An 11,618-nucleotide genomic window follows, 5' to 3' on the forward strand; every position below is an offset into this window, starting at 1 on the left:
ATCTACTCACTATTTTGTTCTTCTATCTACCACAAATGCGTAGCTTATTTTGTAGTCTCCCCCTTAACGTATTACCTATCTATCTCTTTAAAGCATGTACTCCCCAAGGGCAGGGCACTATGGGAGCCTTCTCACTGCGCTGCGGCATTCCTGTGGTCTGATGAGGTATCTGTAAAGTGCATACTCTTGACTAATCAATGAATGAAAACCGGAAACGAAGACTTACTGGGAAGCAGCAGAGCTGAGTTTGATGTTTAGCCATGTGACTGAAGGGATTGCTGGAACTTCACTGTTTCTTTCTCCATTTCTTGTTTTTCGTCTCTGCCCAAAGAACTTCAACATTTCATATAACTCTAACATTCTGCGTGTATGTACATAAACTCAGACTCGAATGGCAGAACAGTTTCGAGTGTGCACATACAGGAGGGGGGAGGGGGAGGGGGAGAGGAGAGGGGGAGGGGGGAGGGAGGAGGAGGGAGGGGGGAGGGGGATGGAGAGAAAGAGAAAAGAGATGAGATGATGCTTTTTGGTAGTCTTTTTGTTTTTTATTTTGTTGGGGTTTTTGTTTTGTGTTTTCTTTTTTGGAAAATTTAAAAACTTTCTTGATCCCTAGTTAGAACAGTGGTTCACTGGTTTCACAAATAAACAGGATCTAAAGTATAGCATAGAAATATATAAAACTTTCTTGGTTGTTCCTGTTATTGAGGAAACTTAATTCATAAGTCCTTCCATTTCTCAAGTGGTGTTTTGTCTTCATCGTTTTGAAGACTCATGACACCTCTTAAAAATGTTTTCTCATTTGTAATTTTTAGAATGTAATTAGTTAATTTAGAGAACTTCACATGTAAGTCCTGTATTTACATCACCCCAACCCGTTCGTTCCCTCTAATTCCTCCTGTGCCCTCCCCAAAACTCATAGCCTCTTACTCTTGCTACACACACACATGCAAACACACACTGATAAGTACAACCTTCTCATCCCTCTAGTGATGCTCACAGACTCACTTGGGGTTTTCTTCTCACTGTTGAGAAGACTGATCCTCCTCTTAGCAGTCATTAACTGCCCATAGCTTTCCATCTAAGCATGGGCCTTGTGAGATTCTCCCATCCACGTTAGTGTGTGTGGTCATTTACCAGGAATTGTTAAAGCAACCATACTGTTGAGACATTGTACGTGTAGGTGTAGCTTTCTCTCTGTCATATACAGAAGATACTATTTGACAGGAGACATCTTGGTCCTCTGGCTCATACAACCTTTCTTCGTTCTCTTCTATGATGTTCCCTGAGCCTTAGGCATAGGGTCTGAGTTGTAGATTAATCAGTTGAGGCTGGGCACCCCACAGCCTGTTAGTCTCTGCATGTTGACCAGCTATGACTTTCTGTAATGGTTTCTGTCTTCTGAAAAACTTCTTTGTGGAAGTGAGAGATACACACATCTGCAGTCATAAGGGTATTTAGAATAGAGTTAAAAATTATACTGGCTTAGGAAAGTGGTTCCTCCTAGGGCCCCTGACCTTATCAAACATTACCATGGTTGGTTAGGTTTACAGCGCCAGGTATGAATTCCCTCCTATTGAGCCTCAAGTCCAATTAGACAACTGTTCATTAACCCCAGACAATTTGTCACTCTCACGCTGTCTTTCCTTGTTGCAGTCTCCAGGCATCCGAGTTGGGAAGGCTATTCATCACCTTCTCCATTGGCAGCTAGAATAGCTCCTTCTGGGGCTCTAAGAGTTAGTCCTCAGGGAGAAGGCTTCTAGTTCAGATCCAGCTGGATTCCTTCAAACCCTCTGTCCAAAGTGCATCTCTTTCAGCAATGTCTAGGATGTAACCAAAGGCAATGGCAAAATTGTTCGGGGGCGGGGGTGGTCTTTGAATTCCCTTGACTAGCAACTCAATAAGGAGCTTCCTATACTGGGCACTTGGATTTTTTTTTTAGGTAATCTATGGCTTCTGGGAGGAGCATTATCACCCCAAATGACGTAGATTTATGAACACACACACACACACACACACCACTTACACAGATATTATATGTGATATAAGTAAACAGAATAATATTACCTATAGCCTATTTAAATGCCATTAGTATTTATCTTGTTATTTTAATGATAAAATTTATTTAGATTGGGAAAATGGCCAAGAAAGCAAAAATTTTAAGGGTAAATAGAAGTTCATATTTTGATTAAGTTGCAGTTTCCAAGGTCATTGAGGAGGGATGATAGGAAAGCCTACTGAGCTAGTACTGAGAGAATTCTACTGAGAGATGACAATCCAAGCCCACAGTTCCACTCCTGCATCCCATGTATGGACTAATCTCCTTTCATACTGTAGTGGAGTTAGCAATCTTTCTGGCTAATGGCCTCAAAGTCAAGCAGTTTTTCAGTTCTCTTGGTATTTCCAAAACTGGCTCTTCTGTTATGTATATTTCTATAGAGCTGAACCACTGCCCTTGCTATCTTCTACCTAGTCCATTGCAGTGCCTTGATACGTTGATATGCCTCTTCACATCTGCATTCAACAATAACAGGTAATAAATGGTGAACTGGCAAGTATAGGCTCAACTACTGAATTCCTCTGTGAAATGTATAATATGACATGTGTTTCTATCAATATTTAGCCCTCACAAAAGTAATGCAAGGGAATAAGCTAATCATTTGTATTGTAACTGTGGCCAAAGGAACTTACATAAGAAAGAGTCTATTGGGGTTGTGCAGGTAAACATGAAGCTGGAGCAGGAGAGGAAAGCTTTCATCCCTATCCCCACACGAGAAGCAGAGAGAGCTAACTGAAAGTGGGTGAGCTTTTGAAACCTCCAAGCTCACTTTCTGTGACACACCTCCTCCATACTTCCCAGTCCTTCCCAAACAGTTCCACCAACTGGGGACCAAACATGCAAATTCATGAACTTATGAAGGCTATTCTCATTGAAACCAAAACCATTAGAGAGAGAACCTTATATCTTTTTTTTTTGTGGCTGATGAAACTGTAGCCTAGCAATGAATTACTTGGAAGGGGCGTGGGTATTACTGGAAGAAGCAAGAAGTGAACAGAGCTGTCTAGCCCCAGATACATGCTCCAGGTTCTTGAGTTCTGCTGAACTATCTCACTCTGAGGCCTCACACATGGTTGACTTCCTGCGATAGTCTTTCTCTTTTTCAAGTGCTAACCTCTCCTCATGTTTTAGGAATCAGTTCAATGTGCAGGGGGGCCTAGGTCCAGCCATATATGTTGTTTGGTTGGTGGTTTAGACTCTGAGATTCCAAAGGGTTCAGGTTAGTTGACTCTGGTGGTCTTTTTGTAGAGTTCTTATCCTCTTCAGGGTCCTCAATTCTTCCTCTTATTCTTTCTTAAGAGTCCCCAAGTCCCATCCACTGATTAGCTATGGGTGTCTGTAACTGTCAGCTGCTGGGTGGAGCTTCTCAGAGAACAATACACTCCTGGCTGCAAGCATAACAAAGTTTCATTAACAGTGTTAGGGATTGCTCAAGTTGGCTAGGGATAGGTCTCAAGTTGAGGCAGTTATTGGTTGGCCATTCCCTTAGTCTCTGCTCCCTCCCGAGAGCCTGCATTTCTTGTAGACAGGATAAATTTTGGGTTGAAAATTTTGTGGGTGGGTTGAAGTCTCTATCAATACACTGGGGTTCCTGCCTGGCTACAGGAGATGGCTTCTACAGGTTTCATATCTCCAATGTAGTGAGTCACAGATAGGGTTGCCCCCAATGATTCTTGGGTGTTTCCCTTATCCCAGGTCTCTGTCTTGTCCTGGAGATGCCTTCCCACCTCATCGCTCCCATCAATTTCAGATTTCCACTCATTTTCATGACCATCTAGCCATCTCTCCTGTCGTTCCCCACACCTGATCCTGAATTCCGTTCTTCCCCTCCCTATTCTCCTTCCATCCCAGTTCCCTCCCTCCATCTGCCTCTTAAGACTTTTATTGCCCCTTCTAAGTGATATTCAAGCTTTCTTGCTTGAGCCTTTCTTCTTGTTTAGCTTCTTTGTGTCTGTGGAGTATAGCATTGTATCTGTATTTTATGGCTAATATCCACTTATAAGTGAGTATATATCTCATGTCTGGGTGGGTGTGACTGGAGAGAATGTGATTGGCTGGGAGAAGTGAATAAGTAAAAAATTTAATTTAAATTTTAAAAATGTCCTTTAATAGACATAAGAAAAAAAGAAAGAATCGGTTCAAGTGCTTCCATGGACTCCTTATCTATTTCTTTTATTTTTATGGGTGTGGTATGTGTGCACATGGAGGCCAGACATTGATGCAAGAGTGTCTTCAGTAATGGTTCTTCATCTTGGCTTTTGAAATAATCACTGGACCTGGAGCTCACAGATTAGAGCAGCTAGCTGGCCAGTGATCTTCAGGGTTATTTTCGTCTTCATCCCCTTAGGCCCTGAGGTTAGAGATGCATGCCACCTTGCCTAGCTTTTGGACACATCTAGTGCTTGATCTAAACTCAGCTCTTCATGTTGTGATGCAAGCACTTCATTGACGGAGACATCTACCCAGACCCCTATGTTTTTCTTTCTAGAAATCATGTTCTGTTCCTTCATGTGTCCCCTTCTATGTGCTGTTACTGTACTTACCGCTTTATACTCTTGAGATGGCTAGTCTGGCTGTTAACTTGACATACCTAGGAAGGAGGAACTTCCGTTGAAGAATTGTCTCTACCATATTGGCTTGTGAGCATGTCTGTGAAGGCATTTTCTGGTTTTTTGATTTTTAATCCGTGTCAGAGGGCCTAGCTCTCTGGAATTGGTACCATCCTTAGGCATGTGTCTTGGGTTGTAGCAGATCTGGAGCCTGGGAGAAAACTAGTACAACAGCCTTCCCCTTGGCTTCTGCTTCAATCTCCAGCTTTGGCTCCCCTCAAAGATGACCTGGAAGATAAAATAAACCTGTTCCTCCCCAAGTTGTCTTTGGTCAGTGCTTATACAGAATCAGAAAGCAATTTAGAACAAGTCTGACGTACCAACACTCGCTATGTTATCAGAAGACAGCCAAACCTCCATTTGAAGAGAACTAAGAGAAAGCCATAAAGGTCCTACTTCTAGTCATAATTTCTAGGTGTCCTTCTGGTCTTTTTATATGAAAGTATGAATCACTGTATTCAGTTTTTATGGGTAGTATTTTAATAGTTAAATACATTCATATATGACAAACATTATTATGACAACAGGACAAATTGACACCTGATGCCTGACAGTTCCCAACTGCTAGAAAATAAGTGACCACAGTTTTTGTCACGCTAGACATCAGACTTTGTGTCCTCCTGCTTAGGGCTGTCATCAGCGATCCAGAACAAGATTTAAACACCAAGAACCAAGAGAGTTCTCATGTCCCTCCAGACTCAGAGAGGGCGCCGCTTCGAGTTAGGAGACGAACCCTGCATGATACAAAGTAAGAAAAGCTTAATGACGTATTGCTAAAATAGGCTTCTGCACCTTGCTGAGAAACATTTGAATCTCTTTAAAACTATGTACAGAGAAGTAAACGTTTTGCGATTTCAGATCTCAGTGCTCTCTCCTTTGCATTCTGTTTTTTTTTCACATTTATAATTTAGAAGGGAAGTCATAATTCTTTTCAGGATAATATAGGTGAACATGAATAATATAGTAATTTAGACATCCCTGCCTGAGGAGGGTACCCTGCCTGGCTAAGTCAGATCCATGTACTATATGAAGAATTAATTTGCAGAGGAAAAAGGTCATAATTCCACACACGCCCTGCCTCTTAAGTAATCCACATCTTTTTAGAACCGTAGGAGGGTAACCACACCTTTATAAAGACTCTCAATGAAGTATGCCTGATGTCTTTTCCGCAATATTATATTAAGGAGTATCATCCACGTTGTGATTTATAGTTGCTTTTTCCCTTCGCTGTTATTTCACTATATGAATACACAACAACTCACCACTCACAGGTGCTTGACATGCCTGCTGGCTTATGAATTATACTATGGCAAACTTTGTCGTGCATACCTTCTGGTAAGCACACACACTCCCTTATGTTGGGTGAATATTTAGACTCTCTGGGCCTTGCAGTTTGCCCGTGTTCAGCTCCACAAGGCGCTGGCAAATAATAACCCCAGTGAAGTGACATGATGAGTGGTCCAACAGCTACACATCTTTGCCAGCACTTGATTTTGCCTATGATTTTTCATCGCGTTTCTTCTACAGGATGCGTATTGGTGATTTTAATTTGCATTTCACTGGAGGCTAATGATGATTAATTTTCACCTATGCATTGTTCATTCAGATGTCCTTATGCGAAGTTTGAACGACTTACTAACCTAGTCTTACATTGTTAGTGCCTTTTGTATCTTCCTATAATAAGTCTGAGCCTACTTGAAAGTAAATATCAACCGGAATGTTGAATTTTCCTATATCGTATGTTAAATCGTCAAAACTGCACAGATAATTCGAACCCTTCTTAGCAGTCTCACCCCTCTGGATTCTTGCACCTGTCTTAGTATTGCTTCATAACAAATACATGCATCTTGTTTAAAGTCAGTCCAGCTCAGAAAAAAACCATGGGGTTTCTTGATTAGGATTTTCAGATCCAAGGCTCCCCACTCTTTTGTTCTCCCCCAGAGAAGGATATTCTCTGCTTCTTAAGTTGGCAGCAAGATTGGCGTGTGTAGGGTCTCTTCTCTTTTCTACAGAGGCTACTTCCTGCAGACACACATTTCGCCCTTGTACTGAATTTTGTAGGTTTCTCCTCAGTACAAAGAAGCGGTTAGTCCTTGTAACTCTAGTGCCAAACACTTATCTTATTATTGCTCTGTGCCTACACCATATTTTCCCACCAACTTTGTGAATGACAGAATTCACCTTTGGTATTCCAAGTGCTCAATTCCTCTTTTTGAACTGGTTCAGGATTTACATACGACAACATTTGTACTACTCACCGGGTGCCTGGAATTCAATATGGCTCTCTGCATTTCATAATACAAATATGGTTTTACCTGGGTTCTTTTCTGATGATACCAGGCTCCTTGATGCAACCAGCTCAGCTTCCCAGTGTTGCTCACCACTAAGAAATGAGAAAATACAATGGTTAGAGCAAGGGCATCTGCCAGACACGTCGTGTGCTCTTATGGCTGCAAGCAACTACTTACCTTGTCTTCCATGATCTTGCTTCATTTCTTTTATTGCAAGCATTAAACAAACCTATGCATAGTGAAGTAAATTAATAGTAACTAGTGTCTACAAAATCCTCAATAAATGGTGCTTGGTATTGTCCCTGCTATTTCCCCAGCATTTAAAGTCATCCCAGGCACGTAGCAAATGTCCAGAGACTGCATAGCACCAGTGAATCACATTGAACTGAGAGGATGGCGCCTCCATGGCCCCTCTCTGTCCCCAAAAGTTTATTGAGTTGGTAGGCTTTTGTTTCCTGTCTCCAGCTTCCTTTCTCTGGGACCTAGACATTACAGAGGGAAAACGACCTGTTTTCAATGACTGTGGCCCACGTGCTTACTATTATACCATTGCTATTTTATTATTCCTTCGGTTTTCATGAAACTAGACGAACAGTAATACTACATCACCGATTTATCTCTTAAGAGAAAGGACATCATTAAGTAGAGGGTGTCAGAGCATGTGTATTCGAGTTCTGCTTTGTATTTTAAAGACTATTAGGGGTAGGAGTCTTCAGAAGGTCAGCAGTGCTATCTATGTGAAGATACACACACACACACACACACACACACACATATATATACATATATAAACACATACACATAAATACATACACAGAGCTCGGTTCATCCAGCACCCCTTCCCATTATTGTTTCAGTAAGGAGTAGCATCAGTTGCCTGTAATGGAAAACCTGATTGATAGGGCTCAAAGTGTCAGGATTTATGTTTCTACATAATCAGCTGCTTGGAAGTAGGCGTATGTTGGTTTTGGTCCTACGGCCCAATGATGCTGCAGCCCTGGACTGTATCCCTTTAATGTTCATAGGTAGGGCACTCTGCCCATCCTCCCATCGCAAAGGACAAGAATCTTCCATGTTGAGATTATGAGTGAAACCACTTTCCTTGGTCCCAATCACAAGCACTAAGAGAAACTAAGAGCTGTGTCATGTAGAAGGCTCAAGAACCGGGTTAGAAATGGCATTTGAGCTGATGTGCAGGCTCAGGTCTGCAATCCCAGCATATGGCAGGCCAGCATATACTATACAATAAGGGCATGATAGAAAAGAAAAGGACAGGAACTAGAAGGAGAAGGGAGCAGAGGGAGAAGAGAGGAGAGGCAAGTCTCTGACAGCCCTGCGACCAAAACTGCCGTGCTCTGTTCAGGATGCAACTTTGCAGCACCTTGTCCCTACAGGTGCTGGCATGATGGGCTGATGCAGTGTAGACTGTGTGTGGCTCAGGGTCCTATGTCTTTTGTGTCTTTATATATTCACAATCTGAATTTTATTTCTCCTCTTTAATCTGTGACATCTCAAAATATTGCCATAGCCCCTTGGTGCGTTTGTTGTTTCTGTCAAGTGCAAATGTTTAAAACAATAACTTACAAAATGTCTTGACAGGATAAGGACCAACTCCACATTAACAGAAAATGACCTTTCTCAGAAAGTCGAATTCGAAGGGAGGGTCTTATCAAGGTAACTGTCATTTTATTCATTCTGTTTTTACTTCTGTGATTATAGTAAATATTATATATATATATATAATATTTTCTTTCATAGTAGTGTCAAGATTAGACAAATCATACCAATACTGAAAAATGGGAACTTTTGGGTTATATAATTTTAAGCAATAACTATTACTGTTGTATAAAATAGGACACTCTAATGCAAATATTTTGACTAAGAGTATTTAAAAATTGATCTTAAACATCTTTGGAAAAGATTGGATATACTTGTGTATTACTAATAGACGTTTCTTATCTATTTAGAAGTTAATTCTCATGTCAGACAGTTAATTTAGTTTTAATAATTTGAGTTCACAGATTACCAATAAAGGCAATGGCAAAGAAGACGGCTTTTAATTTTCTTTTTTTTTAACCTCAATCTCGCGAACTTTGCAAGCCCAGAGTTTTTAAAGGCCTTCTGCTTTGCCCTAAGTCTCTGCTGATTAGCTACCTGACTTGTGACAGGGCTGGATCCTCTCCACTGTTAAGCTTATGACTTTTTCTTTATCCAAATCTAACTCAGGTGGGGGTTTCTGCAAGCCATAGCCTATTTCCCCTAAATCTGCGGCGAGCCTTCTTCGTTGCCGCACACCAGAGGGAGTTACGGTACTGCGACTTGAGATGTATGATCTTAGTTTATTACTTACTTAAAAAAATCATCATATTTAAATACCATTGGCATCATCTTGTTTTTCTAGAAATGGACGCGATGCCTGCAGGGAGCTGATTGGGTTTTTCTTTACCCACGACCAGTCCCTAACCGTGTATGAATATCGAATGTTCGGGAAAAACAGGTGTGCTCTGAAACCCTGTCAGACCCCGGGGGACTGCTTCCGGGAGGAGCTGAGTGCCTTCATTCTTGTTGTTGTCGCTTACCTTCCAGAACAAGCGTGCTTCCTTTTATTAAAAAAGACACTTATTGTCATCAGTGTGGACGCGGGAGAGGAAAGCCGTATGAGCTTGCTGACTTCTATACCGTAAGTGTGTGTGTGTGTGTGTTTGTGCGCTTGAACATGTGTGTGTGTGTGCACTGCCACTGCACTGTAACTGTGTGTGTGTATGTGTGTGTGTGTGTGCTGACACTGCACTGTGTGTGTGTGCTGGCACTGTACTATAAGAGTGTGTGTATGTGTGTGTGTGCTGGCACTTTACTGTAAGTGTGTGCATGTGTGTGTGTATGGTACTGTACTGTAACTATGTGTGTGTGCTGGTGCTGTACTGTAAGTGTGTGTATGCACACGTGTGTGTGCAGGCACTTTACTGTATATGTGTGTGTGCTGGCACTGTAGTGTAACAGTGTGTGTGTGCTGGCAATATACTGTGTGTGTGCGTGCGTGTGTGTGCTGGCACTGTGTTGTAGGGATGTGCATGTGCTAGCATTATACTACAAGTGTGTGTATGCTGGCACTTATAGTGTAAGTTTGTGTGTGTGTGCTGTTACTTACTGTGTGTGTGTGTTGGCATTACACTGTTAGAGTGTATGTATGCTGGAATTATACTGTGTGTGTATTCTGGCACTATAGTGTAAGTTTGTGTGTATGCTGGCACTGTAGTGTATTTGTGTGTGTGGGCTGGCACTATGCCGTAACTGTGTGTGTGTACTGGAGTTATACTGTTTTAAGTGTGTGTGTATGTTGGCACTATAATGTAAGTTCAGGTGTGTGCTGGCACTTAACACCATGTGACAGACTACGTGCATCTGTCTGGTGTGGAGCAAGGCCACTGGTCCTGTTTATTTTCCTGATCAGAGACATTTATTTGTGTGAACGGTGAATGGTTGATAAATCCCAATCCTCCAAACCTTAAGCATAGTATTTATTTTCCATAAACATTCACACATTGTTTCTTAACGGAGACTGTTGCCATGAGAACTTGCTTTTTGCTACTGCTGTAAGTCTCTGTACAAGGTCTGTTCTGCATAAGTGCCTACCTCAGTAGTTCTGGGAGCCCACAGAAGGAGAAAGTTGATTTTCTTTGTGGAGTGGCACTGCTCTCTGGAGCTGTGCCTTTGACAGCCTGTCTTCTTGTCGCTCTCCGACCTTCCTGAGTGTGCTGAATTTTCAAATCACATACAATGAAACATTCTCTGTACTGATCATTCATGTAATGATTTTATATATGTTCACACTCTCAACATTGGAGATGGAACACCGAATAAGTCAGAGTCATTCTTTGCTTTGTGGCCATGCAGCATATTGGGAATAGGATAGGAGTCAGATTGGAGACACGGTGGGTCCAGTTCTATGGGCTTTAAGAGTCTCTGGAGAAAGTGACATCTGAGGTTAATTAAGGACTCTGTGAGGTTACAGGAAAGGCTTCAAGGTAAAGAAGAACACGTATAAAGAATAAAGCCAAGAAAGGACATAGATTACCTGGAGAAATGAAAGTAGGTCAATTTGTTTGGACTATAGACATAAAGAAAGTAAACTTGGGCTGGAGAGATAGTTCAGTTGGCAGAGAGTTTAATCTTGCTAGCAGGAGGGACCTGGGATCAAACTCCAGAACCCATGTAAAAATTTCAGGACTTGTTAGCACCAACTTGTAATCTCAGCGCTGGGGTGACAGAGACAGGTCAATTCTAGGCTTATTCTCTGGACATAGCTTAGCCTGGTCAGTGAGTTCTGGACCACAGAGAGACCAGGTCTCATTAAAAACCAAAGAGTGGATAGTACATATGATATGCTACCTGAGGCTGTCCCATGACTTGTACACACAGACACCTATACTCCTCATGACTAAATCAAAAAGGAGCCTTATACCAAAGAGCAGTGGGTAATATACCACTGAAAAGAGAATGTGGGTAGAGTGGAGAGACTGCATGACAAGATTTTTAATTTAGAAACATCTCTCCGAATTCAATGTGTAGAATGGTTTGAAGAGTAGGTACGTAAGGCCTGGCTTGGATGGATATTAACATAGGAGAGAACTCATGGCGTCTTGAGAAGCATGTGGCAGTGGC

At 41.8% G+C, this 11,618-nt stretch overlaps 1 protein-coding gene across 1 annotated transcript in view; it reads left to right on the plus strand.

Annotated features, from left to right (window-relative positions):
* Caps2 (calcyphosine 2) overlaps positions 1 to 11,618 on the plus strand; it is a 43,638-nt gene that overhangs the window by 15,810 nt on the left and 16,210 nt on the right. The window contains exons 8-11 of the mRNA XM_028759088.1: positions 5,294 to 5,413; positions 8,556 to 8,630; positions 9,358 to 9,453; positions 9,543 to 9,636. Of these exons, the coding sequence (XP_028614921.1) occupies positions 5,294 to 5,413; positions 8,556 to 8,630; positions 9,358 to 9,453; positions 9,543 to 9,636 (385 nt within the window). The remainder of the gene's footprint in view (positions 1 to 5,293; positions 5,414 to 8,555; positions 8,631 to 9,357; positions 9,454 to 9,542; positions 9,637 to 11,618) is intronic.

Source organism: Grammomys surdaster, unplaced genomic scaffold (assembly GCF_004785775.1).
Source record: "Grammomys surdaster isolate TR1022 unplaced genomic scaffold, NIH_TR_1.0 126271, whole genome shotgun sequence".
NCBI classification, from domain to species: Eukaryota; Metazoa; Chordata; class Mammalia; order Rodentia; family Muridae; genus Grammomys; species Grammomys surdaster.